The sequence below is a fragment of the Perissodus microlepis genome, chromosome 2 (assembly GCF_051167445.1).
Source record: "Perissodus microlepis isolate ML-2025 ecotype Zambia chromosome 2, ASM5116744v1, whole genome shotgun sequence".
Lineage (NCBI taxonomy): Eukaryota > Metazoa > Chordata > Actinopteri > Cichliformes > Cichlidae > Perissodus > Perissodus microlepis.
The window spans coordinates 3,494,794-3,517,500 of NC_140462.1; the positions used below are offsets into that span (position 1 = coordinate 3,494,794).

Below are 22,707 nucleotides of genomic sequence, written 5' to 3' on the forward strand. Positions count from 1 at the left end.
CCTCCGCCTCTCCTCTGTCCTCCGTTCAATGCCCCCCCCCCCCTCCTTTTTTTGCTCCTGCCATCTTGCAGGCCAGTGGAGCCAGACTGCAGGCGTTCAGGGAGTCACTGGACCTGCTGGGCAGCGGGTGACACAGATTTCCGGTGTGTGTGTGTGTGTGTGTGTGTGTGTGTGTGTGTGTGTGTGTGCATGTGTGACGAGACCAGGAGGAGGAGCGGGGTGGGGGGATTAAGCTCCAAATCACTAGAAAGGCACTGAAGAGAGGGGGGGTGAGAAAAGAAAAAGCTGCAGATCCAAGAATTTGAAATTCTCCCTTTGTCTGGGAGATGAAGAAACACTAGACTGTGGACTCAAAACTAAAAGACTGTGTGTTTCTCATTCAGTGGGAGCGTTGTAATTGCATGATGTTGGAGCTCGCTGCTTTTCTCCATGAGTTGGCAGTGTCCTGCGTTGGCTGGCGTGCAGTGCTTTCCCTCTCTCTCTGTCTCTCTCTCTCCCTGCCTGACAAACACACATGCACGCACACACACACACACGCGCAAGCGCGCACGGACGTGCACATCCCCCTCCTGCCCCCACCCCCACAGATGCACACTCACATACACGCACACACACAGTCCCTCTGCGATCCCCCCTGACTGAAGGCTCACAGGAAGTGCAGCCGTGGCCCAATTATAGCGTGACACCTCGGGCCGGCCGTTGCCATGGTTACGTCTTCCCTGCGGTCCCCTGGAGTGTGGCGCCGAGGAAGAAGGTCTTATCACATCAGCCATCGTTACGGCAACAAGCAAAAACCCACCCTGTAGCCTCAGCCCAGCTGGCTGTGTATTCGGCTTGAAATCTGCCCCCCCCCCTCATCTGTGTGTGCGTGTGTGTGAGATTTATATATATGTACGTGGAAAATTTTTTAAAAAAAGGGAAATTGTGTGCGAGGAAGAGCCCGAATGTTTGTGATGATTGTGTGTGTCGGGTTAGGTGTGCTCAAGTGCACGCACTGGACTTGCCAAGGCAGCGTGTAGGTGTGTTTGTGTGTCTGTGGGGTTGTGATAAGGCTCTCAGCCACACCATTAGGTGACTCATAATCCACACACAACCTCGCACACACACACAGGAGCACATGTGTGCGCAAGCAGAAACAAGGTTGCAAACGGACACATACGCCCAATTACAAATGAGTGCACGCACACACACACACACACACACACACACATAAAGACGTAGCATAGAGCTTGTAGACGAGTGCACATGGCAAATTTCTTTTATTTCAAAAGGGCAAACAGCGCTATACAGTACAAGTTGCACATGAAATAATTTAGCCGAGGCCAAACTCATTCACTTCTTACTTATGCAGTGACGTCAGAACAACAGAAACAGAACTCCCCTCGTTAGAAACAAAACATTTGGCTCCTCTTTACCTTTGAAGCACAGTACATCCAAACTGGAAAGCAACGTAAAAAAAAAAGAAAAAAAAGAAAAAGGAAGAAGAAGACATAATGTTTTCCAGATATTTACAGTCTATTTACAGAATTTTTGTCATCATCTGAATATTGACAAACATTGGTATCCTTCTTTCTTGCCTCTCCAATTCTCTGATTGTCAAAATGGATGGGAACATGTGTGGACATTCTTAAACGGGAGCTGCAGCTCCGCACGAAACACAACATCTTTGAACGTCTCTGACAGTCACAGTCCGAGCATGTTAACAGGGTGTCCTGTGGGTGAGTGTGTGTTGGTGTGTGTGTGTGGTTTTGTAATTTTTGTTTTGTTAAAACTGCAGCTCCTCAACAATCATCCAACCGGGAACCTCTGACAAATCCTGCCACCGCAAGCGTTACTATCCGTCCAAGGCTCCGTTGCTTCTCTCCTGTGCCAGACCCAAAGTAAAATCAGACCCCCTCAGATCAAACCCAGACACTCTGCTCTCAAACCCCGGCCCCCCGGGCTTCCTCTTCAGCTCCTCACACTTCCTGTATTTACAGATCTGGTGTCCCCTCTTGCGATTGCGGCAGCTGCTGCACTGTTCGCAGTTCGTCTGACGCCGGCACGGTACACACTCCCCGCACCTCTTCCTCTTCCTCCTGCCTCCGCTGCTCCCGCCCAGGGAGCTGGGAGAGTATCCTTCAGCCACCAGCCCCTCTATGCCCTCAGCTCCCATGGCCGTGCTTCTCCAGTGACCTCCCCCCATCTGGAAGCCTGCCAGGGGGAAAAGAGCGGGGCTGAAGGGGAACCAGGCACCCAGGAAAGGCTGGAAGTCAGTGCTGCATGCAGAGGAGTCCTCTTCCTCCTCCTCAGGCCCGGACCCACCTCCCTCGCCGTCTCCCTTTCCGCTCTTTGCCTCTGCAGCCTCCCTCTTAGCTGGCTGGCTGCTCTGTGCGCCCAAACTGGCTTGCTCTGTGGTGGCAGGGGTGAGAGCCAGCAGCCCAGCGCGCATCAGCAGCTCCGCAGCGTGGGCCAGGTGGAGCCCGCTGGGCGACTCCCACATGTCGGGCCAGGAGGGGGCCCGGCGAGGCTTAGCGTGGCCGGGCTGGGTGGCCCGTTGCTGAGATGAGGAGGGCTCCATCAGGCTTTTGACATCCGCGGCCGGGGAAGGGGTGGAGATGTAATGGGAGAGGCTGTAGGGGTGGTTAGAGCGCTTAAGGCTTGGTCTCAGTGGCTCATTGGGGATTTTAGCACTGCTGTGGGCCTGATCCGGGGAGGAAGGGCCAGCGATGTCTACCGCGGTGGACATAGCTGGCTACGGGGAGTTGTCTGTCCTTGTGTGAGTATGCGTGCGCGTGTGGGAGGAGAGGTGAGGGAGAAGGGGATTGAAGCCGATGCGAGGCTGACAACTGTCCTGCTGTTACTTCAGCCAAAATGGCAAGCCTTGGCCTGTGTCCCTATTCCCATTCTCTGCAGCAGCCTTGGAGTCCTGGAGAGCTAGAAATGAATAGGGGATGAAGAGAGGAAGGTTAAGAATAGAAATGTTGGAGTGACAAACACAGAAAGAGAGTTACGAGGAAAGAAGGGCTGGGAGATATGTTCTCAGTCAGAGCCACCAAACACAGCCAGAGAAGCAGAGTGCAGAGATTCAGCGCTTAAAGACAAAAATATAACATGCATGTGCACAGGCTCAGAAATCAAACTCCCCGGACAGAGATGAAGGCAGCCATGTATCTGACACGCACTGCATGCTTGCCAATGATTTCCGCATACAGGAGGCAGTATCCCTTTAAGAATTTCACGGTATATCAATGCAATCAATAACAGAGCGACAACAATATGCAAAGATATGCGCATATGCGCAGGTCAAATGTGGAGCGCGCTTTTCAAATACATTTTGACGACTGCTGTTATGTGTGCCAGCCAAAGCTTAAGCTCAGCAGAGAAAGACTAAATAAGGGACGCCGGGGGAAAAAAACAGGCTGTCTTTTGTCTGCTATCGACGACGAGGAGCGAGGTGCGCAACGATGCGGTTGCTGTGGATAAAAAAAGACCAGGCTATGTTCCGTGTCCACATTTGTAGAAAAACTACTCCGCTGATTAAACACGGGAGATGGGTGTTATTACAAGACCGGCCAATCGCCCCCTTTGGCGGATCGATCGGGAAACCAGATCGATCATTTGGCCGTTATTAAGGTTACCTAAGAAGACGGTGCTCGACCGACGCCACGGCGAGCTGACCACAGTCCGAGTGGTCGCTGCGACACGGCGCTGCGCGCAAGAAAAAAGGCGACAATACAACACGGCGAAAATCAACAGGAAGTGTCGAGAAAAGCTCCCCGCTTACCTTACAAACACGACCCGAGCTCTCCTGTCAAAGATATGATGAAGTCATGAACTAATGGCGTGGTGATTGTAGCGTATATGGACGATATACGCTACAGCTGCCGATTCCTCCTCCACCTCTCCGTCCCGGAGGGTCTGCAAACACTCTGCACGGAATTTGGGGGCGTCGCTCAAAATGCGAAGTGGACTCTGCAGTCGAGGCTCTGGTCAGAGAGACCCCGTGAAACGTCCACAGAAGCAGATCAGCACACACCGTTAGTTGGCAGCGGGAATACTAAGGCGAATCAAGGCCACCGGTCACACGCAGTCAACAGCACAACTGAGACACATGTAAAAATTATGTAAACACCGGGCACACTTATAATTTACGCTCGTTATGTTTTCTCTACTAGAAATTCTTGTTGGGCTCTTATATATATATGTATATATATATATATCATTATGCCTTATTCAGGCCTGTGGAAACTAGTCAGAAGCCCAGTTTATTAATTATTCCTGTTTGTCCTTTTATAAATCTTTAAATGTATTCAATCAAACTTTGCTATATTAAATGTCCAGTAAAGTAGCTGAAAACTCTTAAGCGTTTACTGTTTGTGCAGTCCAGACTTCGCCTACTTATTTTAACATAAAAAATGCTCTTATTTAAAAAAACAAGACAAAAAAAAAAAATCTAACCAAAACAACTCTTCCCCTTAAAATGGTTTTAAATACAGATTTACTGTTTATTTTTTACCGTCTGGTGTTTTATCCACACCGGAAGCCAGCGCCGTGACCTTTCATACATAAAAGCACACTGTTTTGGGTTGTGGTGTCACACACGGTGGATGTAAATAAATATCAAAACAAACAGCTACAAAATAAATATATTTTTTTTTTTTTACAGGTCACTCGGAAAACAGGAAGAGCCCTGTGAGCTAAATTAGCCTGTTTAACATAAATAGCCTTTATGCTAATGTCCGTCTGCTTTGAAGCACGTGAGCTCGCTGTCTGTTAAAGGTGACTCCTCACGCGGGGACGGCGGAGTCCACTCCACCTCTTCTGAGAGTCCTCCGTTGCATCTGGCACGCAGCCAGATACCTCGTGCGTGTGTGTCTATGTGTGTGTGCGAGCGCGCGCACGTGTCACTATGGGAGCAGGGGCCCACCGTGTTCGCGTACACTGCTGTCTGTCTGGCCTGGGCGATCCGTGGAAATACAGCGTCTTCTAGCGGTCACCGCAAATACTGCTCCGTCTTAAAATGGCCACTGGTGTCGGTGGACACTGCAGCACGGGAGCCCCCCTCACTTCCGTCTCTCCCACACAAATCACAGCCCCGATCCCACCGCAGTCACACACACGCACACAGAGCCGTTTACTCATTACCCCCGTCCTGCGTTAATCCATCAGCACAGCGCTGTGACACGCGTTCCGATCCTGTGCTGGAAAAAGGCGAACGAATGCAGTGGGAGTGTGTCCTGAAATGAATAAATGAAGCTTTCAAATTGGGTCACTCAAGTTTTATTCACAATGTACAGAACAATGAATCAAACCAGACACCCCCGCAGCCAGTAGAAAAATCAACCTGCTGAAACGGCAGAATATATTCTTAATGGGCACGAGCTGCTGAACACTTCACAGATTCAACACAAGTTTTCCCAGAAAGCCACAGGAACTGGTTACAAGGAGACAGTTTCAACAGTTCATTAACAACAAACTAAACTTCTACCTCCTCTGACTAAAGCAGCAAAACAAACAGAACAATGTGTGTTAACATTCATGTAGGGTTGTGTGAGCGTTTGGATTCTGGTTTAGATTTAAATTGAAGGCCTACGCTTCAGTTCACCGAGACGCTGGACTGACTGAAGGTCTCGTCTTTCAGCCACCTGCCCCACAGCCAGAGGAGGCGGCTGAAAGGACGCTAAACATGAAGGCACAATGCCCGCACGGGGAAATATTTCACCTTTATCAGGCCCAGTGAGAACTTTAAACAAACGCCACATTAAGTAGGTCATACTGCGAGCTGCAGTCATAGTACCACCATATCTAACTGTTATCTGTCCTCAAATGACCTTTGATTTCAAAGTCACACTAAGCAGTGTCAGAGCAGTGTGGCCGGTTTGATATTAAAACTATGTTTTTCTGTTACAGGCAAAGGACAACGCTCAGAGTTTGGACTGAACATATCAGCGTCATACTGTAATCATCAATCAGTGTGACACGGCAATGAGAATGACAGATGATCGGGCCGGGCGCGCGAGGAGTCAGGGAGGGTCGAGTTCTCCGGTGGCTCAGATTACGCGTCCTTCTTTTTGATGATGAGCGGTCCAACGTTGTCCCCGGTTTCCTCATTGTGTTTAGTGTGGGAACCATCGCAGTAAGGGAACTGCAGGGAAGAGGAGAAACAACAACAACAACAGAATTCACTCTTATCAGTCATATGAAGAGAGTCTGTTAGCCACATATGAGTTCATGCTAACAGCAGTTTGAAACCGACTAAGCATGGAGGGCTGTCAGAGGGTAACTTTCAGCGCAGATCAGGGATGTTAAAGATGGTCACATCCCATTACAGACTGGGATGTGATCAGCACAATATGTGTCAAACCGTGACCTGTGACTGCAGAAAGCTAAGCAGTTTTGGACCTCTGATAAGATTACCTGCAAGCTTAGAAAGCTCAATGACTGTTACTTGAAGTTTAAGCTAAAGGACATTTATCGCTGCCTGGGGACCAACCTTCTTTGACTTCCAGCAGCGGCAGTACACGGCCTTGGTGGCGATGTCCTCCATGTCAAAGCTGTGGACCACTTTGGGGCTGTCTTTGTTGATGCAGGTGTTCACTTGGCCCTTTTTGCAGCTCTGCCTGTTCAGGTACTGGCTGATGAGGAAGCCTCCAACAGCTGCAACCACCGCCACCGGCACGGCAACCAAAAAATGCTCTGAAAAAAGATAAATATGATGAGGACTTTTATGTAATGTCTTAAACGAGTGATCATAACTGTCATTTGAGGCAACATCATTTTAGTCATCATTTCAGCCTGTCGGACCTAGTGGCATTAACAGTTTCTCGGCTCTGAAAGGGTTTATGCCAGAGTAGTTTAGGCCTATTCTTAGAAAACCAACAAGCAGGTATGTGGCGGTGTTTTCCAAGGCCAGGAGTAGCGAAATTTTTCCAAGCCATGGAGGAGTATATATATATATATATATATATAGTACTATTCTTAGTTAGCGTATTGTCTGTCTTGTCTTAATGTTGGTTTATAATGGAGCACTGTAACAAAAAAATAATTTCCCCCAGGGATCAATAAAGTATTCTGATTCTGATTATCTGCCGAGTACTGAGAATCACATGTTTCAGAACAGGAATGTGGGCTCTGCTGTCAGACCTGATCAGCAACTTCTGTGAACTTCTGCTTGGCTAGAGCGGCGGGAAGCCGGGCATACGGAGATAGCGTTTAGCTGTGCCCCACACTGAGTGAAGTCTAAAGTTGGAAAAATGAACCCGTGTCCAACTGGGCTCGGTGACCGGTTAGCCAGCTAACGGCGCCATGCCAGAAGAAGGGGAAAAGTTTACAATGCAACTACAAAGTCTATATAAAATATTTGAGTCTTTACGTTACTATTACACGCGGTAGCCTCAATACAACCACACAGTATCCTACAGTTTTTTCTACAACACTGTCGCAGACCCGCTAACGGCTAACAAAACACTCATACAAGGCTAGCATGCTATTAGCCAGCTTTAATACTTTACCTTTAGTTAACCTGAAACCCGAGCTGGGTAAGTCGGGTATCGGAGGCATTGGCATTGCAGGTAAATGTGTGGCTGACATGTTGGGAGTTTTTTTTCCTCCTCGGACGGTGTACTGTATGTGATCAGCGCTCAGCAGCAAGGTCAACCACAGAGCTTATCAAAACTCGATCCACTCTGACAGCGCACCGAACCTGCTGCGTCACTGCCCAGCAACCAATCAAAACCGAGGAAGAACGAAGTTCGACAAGGGTAAGAGCGTAACCCCCATACCATTTCCGGCTTCGCTTTAGCGTTCTTTGAAGTTGGAATTGCCGTGATGAGTAAAACGTTCCAGAAATAAAATAAATAAATATTACGTTTTATTTTAAGTGTATTTGTTAAAACTCTTCACTATCGGGTCCATAGCCAAAAGATAAATAAAATTCCACTGCCTGGCAAATTTTCCTAATGGTGGATAATTATCTTGACCACTGCGAGCTTTGGTGAGTCCCATTTCCTTTACAGGTCACTGGCTTAAAAAAAAAAAAAAAAAAAAAAAAAAAAAGGAGGGGGGGGGTTTGAACATAACTACAACTTTGACTCAAAACAAACCCCATTTATAAATTTACAATGCTTAAATATATAAATTATGAAGTTTTACCAGTCAAAGCTTTTAATTTAGCTGTGACAGAGCTGGAAGGTCTCCTACCTTTTAACTACTTTACATACCACCAGAGGGCGACAAATGACCTTTTCTAAAGGCTTGACTCAAAAGCTTTCAAGTCTTGTATTTTTGTTATGCTCCCCAGTATTCAAAGAATTCTGTGGAAGAGAGGTAACCATAAAAGAATGAGGTAATTGCTCATCTTATTTATCCTGTTAGATTTCTGCAGAACTTCCTCTTAACTGCATTCAGATGTTGCCAACCTGCCTCTGTATGCCTTTTTCAAAAAGAGGCTGAGTATGAGTCAACACAGGAGTCGAGGGTTTTTATTACACAGTTTAATCAACACACAAAGCTCAACGAGCCTCTCAGGTAATTCAATATACAGAGGTTTTGTGCAAGAAGAGTGGGTTCTCCTCGCACCCAGAGCCCAAGCCAGTCCCATAGCCATTTAAGATGTTAGCCTCTAATTTAACAATAGCAAAAAAAACAAACAAAAAAAGAAAGATAAAAGCAACCTAAAGAATTATGGGGTGGGAAATAAAAACACAAGTTAAACTAAGAAAAAAAAAATGAATTGCTTAAATACCTGGTCCAGAACCTCCACTTTTTGTGAATAAAGAAACAGTGGTGGTGAGGGTGACATGGGGGTTACAGTTGTGTGTGCATGTGTGTGTGTACAAAGGGGTCAACTTGGGTGAGGGAAGATTGGGGGAGGGAGGAATGAGGAGCAGGAGGTGTGGGGATAAATTCAAGTCCTTTCATAGAATCCAACAGAAGACCAAAAATAGGCTGCGTGTAATTTTTTTTCCATGTTACATAGCCTTGTATAAAACACAGAGTGCCCTTTGACTACTTCCTTGAAATGTCACCCCTACAGATGGAAATCATTAGGAAAACAAAAACAAGAAAGGGTGCAGAGTGTAAAAATCCCTCCATCTTACTGTCCCCTCCCCCTCAAAAATAAAATTAAAGTGGAAGATAATCGGGGGGGGAAAAAGGTCCCCTCAAAGCTTGACTGGTGCTTAAAGGAATGCTTTTAGTGATGGTGGGTGAGAATGCGGGCGTGCAGGGAATAAACAGGGGAGGGTGGAGGATCGGTGACAGCCCAACCTGCTTGGTGACAAATGGAATACAGAAGTCAGGAGATGGAGGAGGAGTTGGTAGGTGGTGAAAAAGGAGAGATGGGCTTTACCGTTGCAAGTTGACAATATGTACACTAGAGGAGGGGTGGGTGAGCTGAGGGGCGGAGGGAGGGAAGGGGTAAAGATAGAGCAAATAGAGGGAGAGAGAGAGAGAAGGTGGGGAGGTGGGGCAGAGGGAGTTTTACAGGTACTCTGGTGAAGGGGAGGCGTGGCTCAAAGAAAGCACTCCAATGGAAACCAACAAGATCTTGTTTAAACTTTTCATTTGTTTGTATGGTTTTTTTGTTTGTTTTCTCTTTACGTCTGAAGCTCCCCTAGCCTTTACGTCGTAGAGGTGGTTGGCCATGTTTCTACCCCCAACACTACATTGCATACTTTTGTGTCCATTCCCGAGCTATTTTGTTGTACCTGTGAACAAGAAGAAAAAAAAAAGAGAGAAAGAGAGGAGAGTGGTCAGTTTTAACTTAGTGAAGGATCAACATGTTGAACACTTGTAGTCAATCTGCACCACTGCCTTTACTCTGACTGGTCCCATCAACGTGTCTGAAACGGGGAGGCTGAATTAGAGCAGACGCTCCCCGAAGTCCGAATCGCAACGAGTGTGGCCGCATCACTTTTCTGTTGCGACGTCACCGCGACTGTTCAAAACTTGCTTGCACTTTCAACAATTTAATTGGCCATCCACTGCCTGTCACTAAACCTGCACAGCAATTAGGTTTTTGTTAGAGTGCATCAAGCTGGGGAGAAGCCAAAGAGGAGGGCAGAAAGTTCATGAGCCAATGGCACAGAGCAGACACGTCGTCCTCATTTTACATCGTAGGCTCAGATGAGTGCCATTCTCCTTTCTGTCACGATAAAGATGTTTAGCTTCATATGAAATCCCTCAGATACTTTAATATAAGAAACGGGAATTTTCAATGGAACGTGTCCGTTTGTCTACACGATAAGAGAAACGTGCTGTATATGAAACACACCTGTCAGCACGACTCTGGCCTGAAAGAGTAAGAAATAAATGTGTCAAGTTACTGAAAGAGTTGTGACTTAATTTGTTCATTCACATAAAATGTAATTTTTTATTTTTATTTACTGTGGACCCATTGTAAGATTTTATTATTTTTTATAGTAGATTTTTTTTTTTTTTAAAAAAAGGACCTTTTCTGCCATTTAGTCATTTATCTACTACTTAATTACTTTGATGTAGCACAAATTACCTTGGGGAGCTCTTTGGGTCTTTATAAAAGTTCCAAGTTATGAAAATACAGTTTAAAGTCCAAAATATATGCAATATTTCATACTTTCCAGAGCCAGTGGGCCAAATTGTTAGTCTTTGTTGAGCCAATTCTGGCTCTCCGGCCTTATCGATCAATCGTTAATTTCACAGGTAGCAAATTCTGATCGTCTCAACAGGGTCACAACTCCAGAAAGGTGGCATGTCTGTGCCCAAATGTTTGCATTCATTCACCCTCACACATGACTAATCAAAAAACTCAAGTTTCACACGCGCTAACATTAGACAGCCTTCTTGACCATAGCCTGTATATAAAAGATGGACATGGCCACAGGGGATATTCGCCCATTATGAAGCCCCAAGTTGGGTTTGCTGTTGCTGTCTGGGTGTTTCGAAACCAAATGTGGGAGTGAGTGACACATCTGGACCTCACTGTTAACTGTGCGGCTATTTTAAAGACTCGTGGTGACAGTTTCAATTTTTTCCTGTTATGTCACACACTGTTAGCAACAGTGTTACTAGCAACAATCTGAAAAGGCACATGAAAGCAAACTCACTTTTCCCTGTCAGTCTTGTAGATGCGGGCGATCTCGGGTACTAATGGGTCGTCCGGGTTTGGGTCGCACAGCAGAGAGCAGATGGACAGGAGAACTGGAACAGACCACACAAAAGGTTAAGAGTTCTCACAAATAAAAACTGACATTTTCAGAGTTTGGATACATTTTCCTTTGGATGACCCTCACATGCTAGCATGTCCCATCTATTCCACTTCTGATCATAAACATAATTGGTCTACAAAAACACTCACAGTGCATGAGGGACGCTATTTGTGTAAACCACTGTATTAGCTCAAGGACCATCTCTGACATTCACTGAGATAGTGCTGCTCCAGTTTAAATCAAGGACCTCTGCCACAGGAATGCATTTGGAGGTAGCGCTTTCATGAGAGGAAAAAAGAAAAAGAAAACGGGGCGTTTCTCTTTTACTCTGCAGCCAGAAACATCTCCTTACCTTTGGAGATGGTGAGAGCCGGAGACCACTGTGATCGCAGGATGTCAAGACAGATGCTGCCGTTGCTGTTGATATTTGGGTGGTAGATTCTTGTGGTAAATGCAACCTGAAAACAGATGAATGGGGGGAGCCAAGAAAGAGGGGGAGACGGCAGAAAGCTGAATGACGTAAAGCTGTGGCACGCTTTAACGGGCAAGAGGAACTTAGGCACCCTCTGTGTATGAAAAGCTACTTCTTTGCATGCTCTGGTGCTCACCTTTGGCGGTTTGAAGGGGTAGTCTGTGGGGAAGTGTATGGTCAAGAAGAAAACCCCGCTCTGGTAAGGACTGTCATTCTGAAGGAGAGAGAAGCCCAATGGGCTTCATTACAATTATGGTATAAAAGGAAACAGGCAGGTGGAAAACTTATAGTGAGAACAATTCAGAGTCGTGCGCATGTACGTGAATTTCCCATAAACCTAAAGCAACAGTTAAAGCTGTGACTGTGTGAGTACTTACGGGTCCCATTATTGTGGCTTGCCAGTGAAACACTGAAACAAAAAAGGAGAAATTTGTTATGAAACTCTGAGGACATGATGTGTGTCTGGGAAGTGTTAGAATAAATAATGCCACATGAAGCGTGCCTATTTATACAGTTGAGTAACAGGCTTTAAATAAAGTGCAGCTGAGGACAGTCTTTTCTTAATTAGAAATGACTACATATACACTTGCAGCACATGAATAACACTAACCTGCTGCTTCAGAGGAAATTAATAAACAAGAAGTGATTTTTTTAAAGAGCTTGGATAACCACCAAAACAAACCACTGTAATCTGACTGTGATCGTTTAAACCTGTCCAATTCAAGCATCCTGTCTGAGGAGAAATGTCACATTTGTGAAGAAAGCCACAATAACTGCATTTCACAAGAGACAGCGTCTTGGTTTTTTTGATGTTGATGGCAGGAAGCGATGTGTACAGCAAACAAATAAAAAGTTCAGCTACTGATTTTTTCCCGCACAAGTACAAAAGTTAGACGCTATCGTGCACAAACACAGACTGCACACCAAAATCCCAGGATGCAGTGCTTACGGGATCCACGCTATGATTGTTTTAAAGTCTGACATTTTAATAACACAAAGGAAAAACTCCTCAGACGGTTGTTGTGATCTTGACAGCATACGGACACATACGGACGTGTCCTGCGCGTGTGGTCCTAAGATAAAAATCAAATGTTTTTGTTTTGACTGGAACACTGGCACCTAAATGCAACATCCCCCCTCACACACGCACACACAAAGGACATTAACACATTCATGGGTTAGTCTGAGTTTCAACACAACATATTCATATTTCATTTAATAATCTTCGAGGAATCTTGCACATAAGTTTTGTTGTTTTAAAGAATAGTTTCAATAAATAATTTAGGAACAGATATCAATATGCAAAAATCAGTCTGAAGACATGAAAACAGACTAAAGAAACAATAAAGCATGTAGATTGTTTCCTAAAAACAACACAATATATGAGAGCACAGCTGCACTGTACACCCTGTGACGATTCTGGTTATGTATGCAGACGTCACAAACCTCAAACATGAGATAACAGCGTGGGTGTCGGTCTCTTGTTGAACCCAGGTGTTGCACTCAGGATGTGTCGGGCAGGCAGCCGCCGCATTACTACTCCTGGCTAAGTTTGCGTCAACTTCTGTGCAATGACTGGGGCAGCACGTAATTTGCAAGTCCATGAGTTCATATTTGAATCAGTGTGCATACACTTAATATAGTCACTCTGTCTATTTTTTTTAAACATCCTAAATACAATCTGTCTGTGTTTATTCATGCTACTTGTTCTAAACATACCCATCTAGGGCTATTATTATTATTATTACTCCCACACTATCATTCATAAAAGACATGATTATAAAGGATTACAGCTATATGTAAAAACACTGCTGTATTACCAAAACAGAATAAGATCAATCGTTAAATGGACTTAAATATCAAGGCATATCATCAGAGCGATTAACTGAATGTATCTGTTTGTGTATATAGCACGGGACAGCGTCAGATCTACCACAATACAAGATCTTAATGTATCAAAATATTTCTTAAAAGCAACTAACTAAACTGGACGCTGGTCATTAAAAACTACAGTTTGGATTTTGACGTTACAGCAGGGTCAAGACCAAGTTTATGACATTGAGCCAAAGTGAAAATTCCAAAATTTTGCAGGCATTTATTTTAAAAAAAAAGAGGCTCCAAGTGTCTGGATTTACTGACACTTAAACCTCAGGTCACAAGATTGTGGACACTGTGGTTTAGGACTGAGTGACGGGGTTATTGATCAAACCAGAAATGCGTCAAAGAGAAAGTGTTAAACAGCTCACTAAACATTTTCCTTCAGTACAAAAAAATATCCCCATATCATCAAATTTATTCAATATTCTGTACTTTTTTTTTTTACTCTGCACACAAATTTTAGCATTAGGACCAAATTTTGTTTAATTAACCTGCAATAATAGGAGCACCTTGGGAGTTTTACATACAACATTTAAAGTACTGGTTATAGGAAACATTGACAAACATACTACAGGGCTAAGTTCAGTTCAGTTAATGCCTTCTGCGTTTCATTATTGGCTCAGTCTATGAGATTAAAAAAGATAAATCTGAACTCTGATTTACTCCCAACATTACAAAAGAAAAAATACCCTTGCTGTGAAAGTAAAAGTAAAACCTACATGAAGCAATACAGTGGGTTATGCTTTTATAATTACCCAGAAATCTTCACAATAGGAGCTGCAGGTATTTCCTGGATGTGAGCTCTAAGAATAACCCTCAAGCATAAACAAACACTAATTTAATCTATTTTATAGATGTTGGTCTTCATGGATCTGTCATTGCGAGTATAATTTGATGATTGAAAAATGATTTGGTCACATAAGATTATGAATAAGTTCAAATAAAAAGCGGGAAAGGTTTTTGAATCCTGGTTACACACAGCTAACGTGACACTGTAGGTTTAAATGTTGACTTACTGTCATCTCCTACTGGTCCTGCAGAACACTGGGCTGGTGGATCCCGTGCCAAGTCGTTCAACTCCTGAGACAAACCAAAGAGATGTGAGTTGTTTGGGTCCGGCCATACAGCGAAGCATTAAATAGACCATAAAAACTAAGAACCGATAAGAGGGCTAAAAACACCAGTATCTGCATACAGGATAGCATTCACTGATGAAAGTGTCACATCAGTATCGTGCCAGATAAGAGCCAGACAGTGTGTTTAAGAGGTGAATGACATTTATTTCTTTGTAATTAAGTAGGGCCAAATGAAGAAAAAAATAAGAATAATATAAAGTAATTGATTTTAATATTTTCCATTTTGAAAATAAATTTAAAATGTTAAAGATTGAAGTCAACTCCCTGAGTTCATCAAAGGGTGTTAGGAAAGTGTGGAAGGTTTAAGGTGAACCTGCCAAACTGCATCTCAACCTCTTAGCTACAATGTATAGAACAGAGCACTTGAGTACTTTGCTGTTTTCTTCTTCTTCTTCTTTTCTGTGTGAGGTCCAAGCAGTCTATATATTAACAGAGAAAATGTCCTCATTTCTAAAACACGATTATCAGTGTACTTTGACTTGTCTCAGAAATTCAACTTAATCATTAAGAATATATTCTTCTAATATACACATTTTTAAAGTACCCTTCAACAATCCTCCGAATAAACTGAAAGAAGAAATGATAAAAAACAAAAAACAAACAAAAAAGGAGCAAGCAGAAATATCAGCTTTAGCCAGGTTGTTTTACAAACACCAATATCGGGCTATTAATTAAACAACCAGCGCAACCCCAATCTAAAGAACAGAGAGAAAAAGGAAATGCAACATAAAAATAACCACACAAGAATTTCCTCTGTTTAAGCATGTGTTTGGGGTGGGCACAAAAAAAAGAGCTTCAATAATCTTATAGAGGCTGTTCTACTTACTACTTCCTCTGCTCACCAGGAGCTCTGTCTTGTTTTCAGACAGCTCCTGAGGCCGGTGCCACAGCCATAAAGGCTCCCTGCTACAGTAACTCTCAAAGCATTTCCCGGTGACACAACAACACTACTATAGCACCCTGAGCCTTTGCTTATGGCACTGACCGCTATTACGTAACAGCCTTTCTCCAGGTAGAGCGGCTAACACACGTACACCCAAACCGAGATCACGGTAATTTGACAACAAAGCTTTTACTATAGCCCACACAGCCGTGTAAACTGGTTAGCTCGCAGTAAACGGTATGCTGGTAACGTTAGCTTAGCGTAAACGCTAACCTCTCCGGCTCGACAGCAGCACAGGATGTCATGTAAGAGAAACATGAAGCGAGCTGCCTGGCCAAATTATGACATGCCTTTATGCTACGTGGGGAATTAATTGCAACAGGACCAAACAACGCGGAGCTAACTCAATCAGACGAGCGGCACAATAACGATTATAGGGCTCGCCTGCTATCAGCAACATGCCATCAAAGGCGAACAACGCGTGGGGCCTGTTTTTACAACACCGACTCGCTGCTAACATTAACAAGAATTTCCTTATGTACTGCTTTTCCCATTGAGCCATAAGCATGTTCAATACAAACAATAACATGGCTGCTTTGACATGACTACTGCGAAAACCTGCAGGTTATGAATTAAAATGACAATATACAGTTAACAGGAAAAAAACGGGGAGGAGGTACATGCTCGCTTCCGATATAGCGATCATTATGTTTGAACTTTTACTGTTCCTCTAACAACAGCAAATGATCGAATATTTAAATGGCTAGCGACAAAGAAGCCGTCCGTCCTTTAATTAAATAAGCTCTGGACTCCTGAGCTAACGTTAGCGTTACCGCTAGCCGGATAACTTCAGTTATATGTCAAATCAAATAGCGGGTTAAGTAAACGTAAGCCGCCGTGTTAAATAATGTTAGCTACGTAGGCTGCCGTTTATATCGACTAATGAAGACATATCTGATAGCATATCGTGAAAACTGCCGCCAGTTTACTATAAAGATAGAAATGCAGTCAGCTAGCCTGACAGAACCCTTTAGCTCATCCAAACTAGCCAACAACCGGGAGAGATAATGTTAGCCAGCAGCAGCTAACACACCACTAATACCATTAACTAGTGACAACCATGGCAAGCTAAACATCTTTTTATACGCGGTATCGAATACATTCTTAATGAACCGAAACAGATTGTGAAGCTATGTGACACAACCAAGAACAGCTAACACAGCCAATGGTGGAGTTGGCCCATTTGAAGCAGCACTGAAAGGCGGCGCATTGCTGCTCAGTGTCGCCGCTCGCTATTCAGACTCACAGACCGTTAGCTGCCAGCTCAAACCTAACTTGAATAAATAGATCCGTTTTTCAAATTATTGTCAGTACAACTAATCTGCCGGACAAGCATCCGCTAGACAACCTTGGAATTAAATCTATAACCAAACTGCGAAATCCTGGGCCTCGCCGTTCACTTCCTTACCTTGTGAATTCTTTTCAGAGCCATTGTTGTGCTAGCGCTTCTGACAGGGAAAACGTGCGATTAAAATGGCGATTGATATCACTGTCCGTTAGTAATACTACGATTTAGCTGTCATATAAGATCGTTACTGTACATATAATTAACTGGTTGCTACCAGAAAGAACCACCAAGCGAATTTTGAGGCGAAACTGAAAGATAGAAGCGGTAGAACCGCGGTCCTTCCTCCTACTGCAGCGGCTACCAAATCACTGCGGCCTGTGTTCTGCTAGCAGCAAAGACAGCAACACTTCCGAATTCCGTTTTTCACAATTAAACCACGACCATCTAAAGGTGACACAACTACCTTGCTCTCCTCCATCCTCATATAACACAAAAGTAAATCCGCTTTTTGACTGTTACATGTTTACAGTCTCATAGGAGACACCTTTAAATTAATATTCTGACAGGCTTTTCTGTGCAATGTCCCCAAAGAAGCATCCTTTTCCTAGGCTGGAAGTAAACCTTTACTTTATTCATGCATAGAATTATTTGGGCTGCAAACATGATTACTATACTTCCATACAACAATTTGCAGTGATATTAACAGTAAAAAGATGACACATCTGAAAAGTTGGACCATGGAATACTTGGCACTTCCGTAAACCTCTCTAAAAAAACGTGAAGACAGGTCTGTGTGTGTGTGTGTGTGTGCCAGTGTGTTCTTTGATTTTCTCAACAATAATTCATTCCCGGTCTACCTCGCTCAGGCAGGTGTGTTGCCAGTAGTACAAGAAAGTTGTGTTTGGATGTGTCAGACAACATCCACTGCAGCAGCACCATCCATGTAAAGCTTGCCGCAGCTGTTCAAGGAATAGATTCAAGAATGAGCACACTTGCAGTTGAACAGTCAAAACAAATATGTTTTTTTAATGCTTTATTTTATTAGGTTAAAAAAGTCATTGGTGGAAAAAAATGTTTAAGAGAATTCATTAGAACTTTTCTCAACCTTTGAAGAATTTTCCCAGCTTAAACAGTATTTATTTCCAGTTTATTTCGCTAAGAAAGATTAAGAAAAGAAAAACTGGCCGCCACACAGTCTTAGAGAGCTGTCCAGCTGCAGTGAGATTCAATAGCCCAAGCTCAGGACAGGAGATTTCATTTTATCCTGAATTAAGAAAAAACCTAAACAATTTTATAAAATGTTGTGGAGGGCCGCCTTTGAGAGCAGGAGTATTTAAACAGTAATCCAATATCTGTTAACACAGCAAATTATAAGTCTTTTCACACAGGTACAACTATTTCGCATCAACAAAAGCAACCTGGCTGGTTTACCAAGCTCAAGACTTCAAAAGCTGGGAGCAGCTGTGTATTTTCTGTCCCCACACAATCATTATATTTTGGGATTATAGACTAGCAGGATTTATTGTCCATTTCCGGACAGAGCCTGAACTGTTCAAAAATGACAGCTGATTGTATAATTTACTTCTTTCCTTTTCTGAGATCAGTAATACTCAAATATTCAGTGGCTTAAAACATTTTGAAAATGTTTCTTAAAAACCTTTATTCTGAAAGCAATTTTCAAACCGGAAATAGTGTTGTTGGCTCGCTTTTTCACTGCGTTACCGCTAGGGAACCCCTTCGCTGACATGCGCACCTGAGGGATCGCGGTGCACGCCGCCTACGTAGTGGTGCAACTGGCGTCATTGTGGCTCCCGCCACGCGAGGGTAAGGCTGAACGGGCACGGTCTGGACTGAGCCAAGATGTCTACCCAGTATATGTCTTTTGCAGTAGGTAAACTCCCGGGACGTGAGACTAAAATGGTTTACAAGAGTTTCAATGTCGTATGCGTCTTCGCAGGCAGCGCAGCAGTTGGTAACATGCTAAAGCCGCTGGCTGTGGCTATAGGTGTAAGTCCACTTTCAGAGGCTTATGTAACAGATAAACTACAGTCTGGGTTTGTTTAGTGCAGAGATATGACTCGCGACTGTGGGTACGAGCTCGTTGGCGGAGGGCACATAATTGGTTTGTTTAAGCAAGGGAAAAATATATTAGCTGCACAGTAACTGCAGTTTATGTTTGTGCCTTACTTGTGTGGTTTTGTTTTGTTTGTCTCGGTAACTCGTTGTTATATCCGTGTGGCACACAATGTTCCGCTTTCTCAGTTCTCAATATTCTTCAACAGGGGTGTCAAACATAAGGCCCGGGTCCCAGAGTCGGCCTAGCAATGGAGGCCCATTGGACAACTTTGGACAATGTGAATGAGGGCATAGGTTTTGGACTTTTAACTGTATTTGCATTTAAAGCTTTGCCAACTGATAAAGAGCTTCCCCATACCACATTCCTACTACATCAGTGTTATTAAGTAATAGATAAACAATAAAGTGATAGATGTTTTTTAGAAATTAGTTTCTTTCACTATGGGACATTATTAACAAAAACATGGGCAATGAGCTACCAAATGTTTCTATGTAATTTAAAACATTTACACTGTGTTCCAGATACATCAGACCCAGAAAAAAAACAAAAACAGATTTCTTCTGGTTCTTAGCAAAGTAGAGCGATTCAAGTATCACTAGCAATACAGGATAATACTTATGTTATAATGCTTTGATAGATCAAAGTATCCGGGGCTGATCCAACTCCTGAGCAAGAAATCCGAGTTGAGTGGGCGTTCAACAAAAAACTTCCAACTGGGAACTCGGAATTTCTGACTTTGACTTATTCAGGAATTGGCTATTATTTCTTAGAATTTATACACGAAAAACTTCTTTGCTGCAGCAGAATTTGTTTAATATGTAGAAAAACTGAGGCACACAGTTTAAATTGCACTTCTTTTTGTTTCCTGAGAACCGAGGAAACAAGGATCTTTCGGTTTAACTTTTTTTTTGTGATGTCCTGCCTATTTGGAGCTAAAAGAGGCCACCCAAACACATGAGATATCATTGGAAAGGCCAGGATGTCATCTTTTGAGCTGGTTCTCAGGAGGATATTGAGACTGTGTAGTTAAACGTCTTTACATTGACAGAATGGGAAGTTTCAGTAATCCAGCCCAGTTAAAGATCAAAGTGTCCCACGATGTAAAATGAGTTTGACATTCCTGACCTACAGGATAACCAAGAGACTCTTTCAGGTATAAGTTGTATTAAAGATGTCAAACAGTGGAGGGGAAGACCACTGGATTTTGACTTAAAATAAAATAAAACCTGATCTCTTTGTTCGAGGCAAATGTTTTTGTTCTTTTGAAAACTCGAAAATTAGGCTCCGCATACTCCACCATGGCTATTGTGAGCTCTGGCCTATGTGCAGAGAAAAACATAATCATGTCAAAGTGAATGAAAAATGGTTCCAGTTTGCATTCCAGTAAATGCAAATGACCCTGCGTTTAACTAAACTCACTGGTTCAAACAGAGCAGGCTCCGTAATCAGCGTCCAGTAATGGTCTTTTTAAGCTCTGACCGATGTCACTAGTTATGTTGTAGTTCTGTTGCACACTAAAGAGCTACATTCAATAGCTTTAAGAGATATATCACTAACTATAGCTTCATAATTGTTTCCCTGTATGTTCTCCCCAACAATCAGAGAGAGAAATAGTTATTTTAAAAGAAGCTTTTAAACATTTGATTTCTTATTGGAAGGAAAGCACAGGTGGGGCTGATGTCAGTAATGATGTCAGGTGTATGCAAGTGAGCAAATGTACACAATACAAGGACTGGAATGGTTATAAGTGGACTCTGTGATTAACACCATCAATCACACCTCAGTCATTCCTGCTGTGACATGTCAAAATATCTGCTGTTGAAACAGCCAACAGCAGCAGACGGGGGTACTGTTTGATTTGCACAACAGTCATCTACACTTGAAACTCCCCCAAAATAGGAAATGTATCCAAAAACCACATCCAGAGGTGAGCTGGGTTAAAAGTACAGCAGTGTGAATGATGGGCATGGTTTTGAGAGTGAAAGATGGGAAACAGGAGATGAAGACATGCCACTTTAAATCATTTCATGGTTCGATAAGGCCCTCTGACTTTTCATCAGAGCATGCTGATTGCCTTGGCAAACATCAGAAGGACGGCTCAAAGCAAACCTCAGCAGAAGTTTAGCTGAGACAGTTTAAATACAGCTTACAGGCAAGCTAAGCTCTACTCCCAAATGTTTAAATGCAGATAGCATATTTGTATTTTTCACTTGCTGTCAGCCACTGATCTTAGCAGTGCATAGCAGGAGTCGGACACACCGAGTTTTACAGACTGTTTACTATACAGGAATATTCACAGGTAAGGGTGTGTGTCTGACGGAGTGGTATACCCCCACCCTGATATATGATAAACCAGGGGTGGGCAACTCCAGGCCTCGAGTGCCAGTGTCCTGCAGGTTTTAGATCTCACCCTGGGTCAACACACCTGAATCAAATGATTAGCTCCTTACCAGGTTTCTGGAGAACTTCAAGACATGTTGGGGAGGTAATTTAGCCATTTAAATCAGCTGTGTTGGATCAAAGACACATCTAAAACCTGCAGGACACTGGCCCTCGAGGCCTGGAGCTGGACACCCCTGTGATAAACCCTCTGACATCTAAGTCATCATCAGATAACCCCAGCTCTAAGCTTAAACCTAACCCTAACCCTAGGCAGTCAGTATGCGGTGCATATTTATCAAATTATTCTCCTGTGTTTTGGCAGTCAGGGAACAAAGAGAGTAATTTTCTGACACGCGGGATTATCACACATTGTAACTTAGACTTCAGGCGGTTACGGGTGTGAAGATTGAATAATACAATACAGAAGACTGAAAATGGGAACTTCTGAATAATCATTATTTGTAGCTTACATATTTATACATATACAAAGCTGACAACAAAAAGCAAAGTGGAAATCAGCCCAAAGAGACTTCAAAGTAATCTCCACAGTGATTCTACTTCAGGAACATGAACAGGTAGAAACAGAGGCTACAGTTTGACTCCTCATCGCTGCCTTTGTTACCTGCTGAAGCAAGTTGTCTTGACTCTTGTAAACTATATCCTCATTTTGGTTCATATCCTCCTGAGAACCGAGGAAAAAAAGAATCTTCCCATTGAACTTTGTCTGTGATTTCCTTCCTCTTTGGAGCTAAAAGAGGCCACCCAGACAGATGAGATATCAATGGTAAGCCCAGGATGTCCTCTATTTAGTACATCGGGACTTAGTAGGGTAGCTTAAGTAAGTCAAAAGATATAGATCAAAAACAGATGTCCATTACAGAGGACATAGATGAATAGGCTGTTTCTCAGTAGGCTATTGAATAAAAGTGATATGATAAGATGTGTAAATGTTGGTCATATGTTTGCATTGTTGTCTGGATATGTTTTGCTAATTTCTTATGACAGGTAAGAATGTGGTCTGATGCTCTGTTGTGTGTGCTGAACGAATAATCACAGGTTCAGCAGGAGGAGCTGGAGCTAATACCCCAGCAGGCTCAGGTCCCTTTTATTGGGATTGTCATGGTCCCCGCACCTCGCCGGCTGACAGCAGTCAGGCGCTATGTTTTGTTTTGTTTATTCTCTTTCTCTCTCGTCCTCTCCCACTCTCTCTTTCTCCTGCCAGGGCGGAGCTCAGTATGGGCTCCCGCCCCTGGCCCACGCACCTGGGGATGATCAGCACACCTGCCGCTGATTACGAGAATTAGAGTCCTACTTAAGATGGCGAGTCTGCTCTACTCGTCACTGGATCGTTGAGCCATCAGCA

At 43.5% G+C, this 22,707-nt stretch overlaps 3 protein-coding genes across 3 annotated transcripts; all 3 read right to left on the reverse strand.

Moving 5' to 3' along the window:
- Positions 1-1,242: 1,242 nt before the first annotated feature.
- cxxc5b (CXXC finger protein 5b) lies at positions 1,243-4,109 on the reverse strand. Its single transcript, XM_084940473.1, has 2 exons — positions 3,767-4,109; positions 1,243-2,916 (listed from the first exon to the last, which is right to left on the reverse strand). The coding sequence occupies exon 2, from the start codon at positions 2,726-2,728 to the stop codon at positions 1,835-1,837; it is 894 nt and encodes a 297-aa protein (XP_084796599.1). The 5' UTR covers positions 2,729-2,916; positions 3,767-4,109; the 3' UTR covers positions 1,243-1,834.
- A 1,137-nt stretch (positions 4,110-5,246) lies between these two features.
- LOC146392032 (CDGSH iron-sulfur domain-containing protein 1) lies at positions 5,247-7,696 on the reverse strand. The gene is made up of 3 exons (XM_084940482.1): positions 7,494-7,696; positions 6,476-6,678; positions 5,247-6,127 (listed from the first exon to the last, which is right to left on the reverse strand). The coding sequence occupies exons 1-3, from the start codon at positions 7,570-7,572 to the stop codon at positions 6,038-6,040; spliced, it is 372 nt and encodes a 123-aa protein (XP_084796608.1). The 5' UTR covers positions 7,573-7,696; the 3' UTR covers positions 5,247-6,037.
- Positions 7,697-8,446: 750 nt separating this feature from the next.
- On the reverse strand, positions 8,447-17,279 carry ube2d2 (ubiquitin-conjugating enzyme E2D 2 (UBC4/5 homolog, yeast)). The gene is made up of 7 exons (XM_084940494.1): positions 17,006-17,279; positions 14,535-14,598; positions 12,018-12,049; positions 11,777-11,854; positions 11,521-11,626; positions 11,067-11,160; positions 8,447-9,689 (listed from the first exon to the last, which is right to left on the reverse strand). The coding sequence occupies exons 1-7, from the start codon at positions 17,027-17,029 to the stop codon at positions 9,644-9,646; spliced, it is 444 nt and encodes a 147-aa protein (XP_084796620.1). The 5' UTR covers positions 17,030-17,279; the 3' UTR covers positions 8,447-9,643.
- Positions 17,280-22,707: the final 5,428 nt, after the last annotated feature.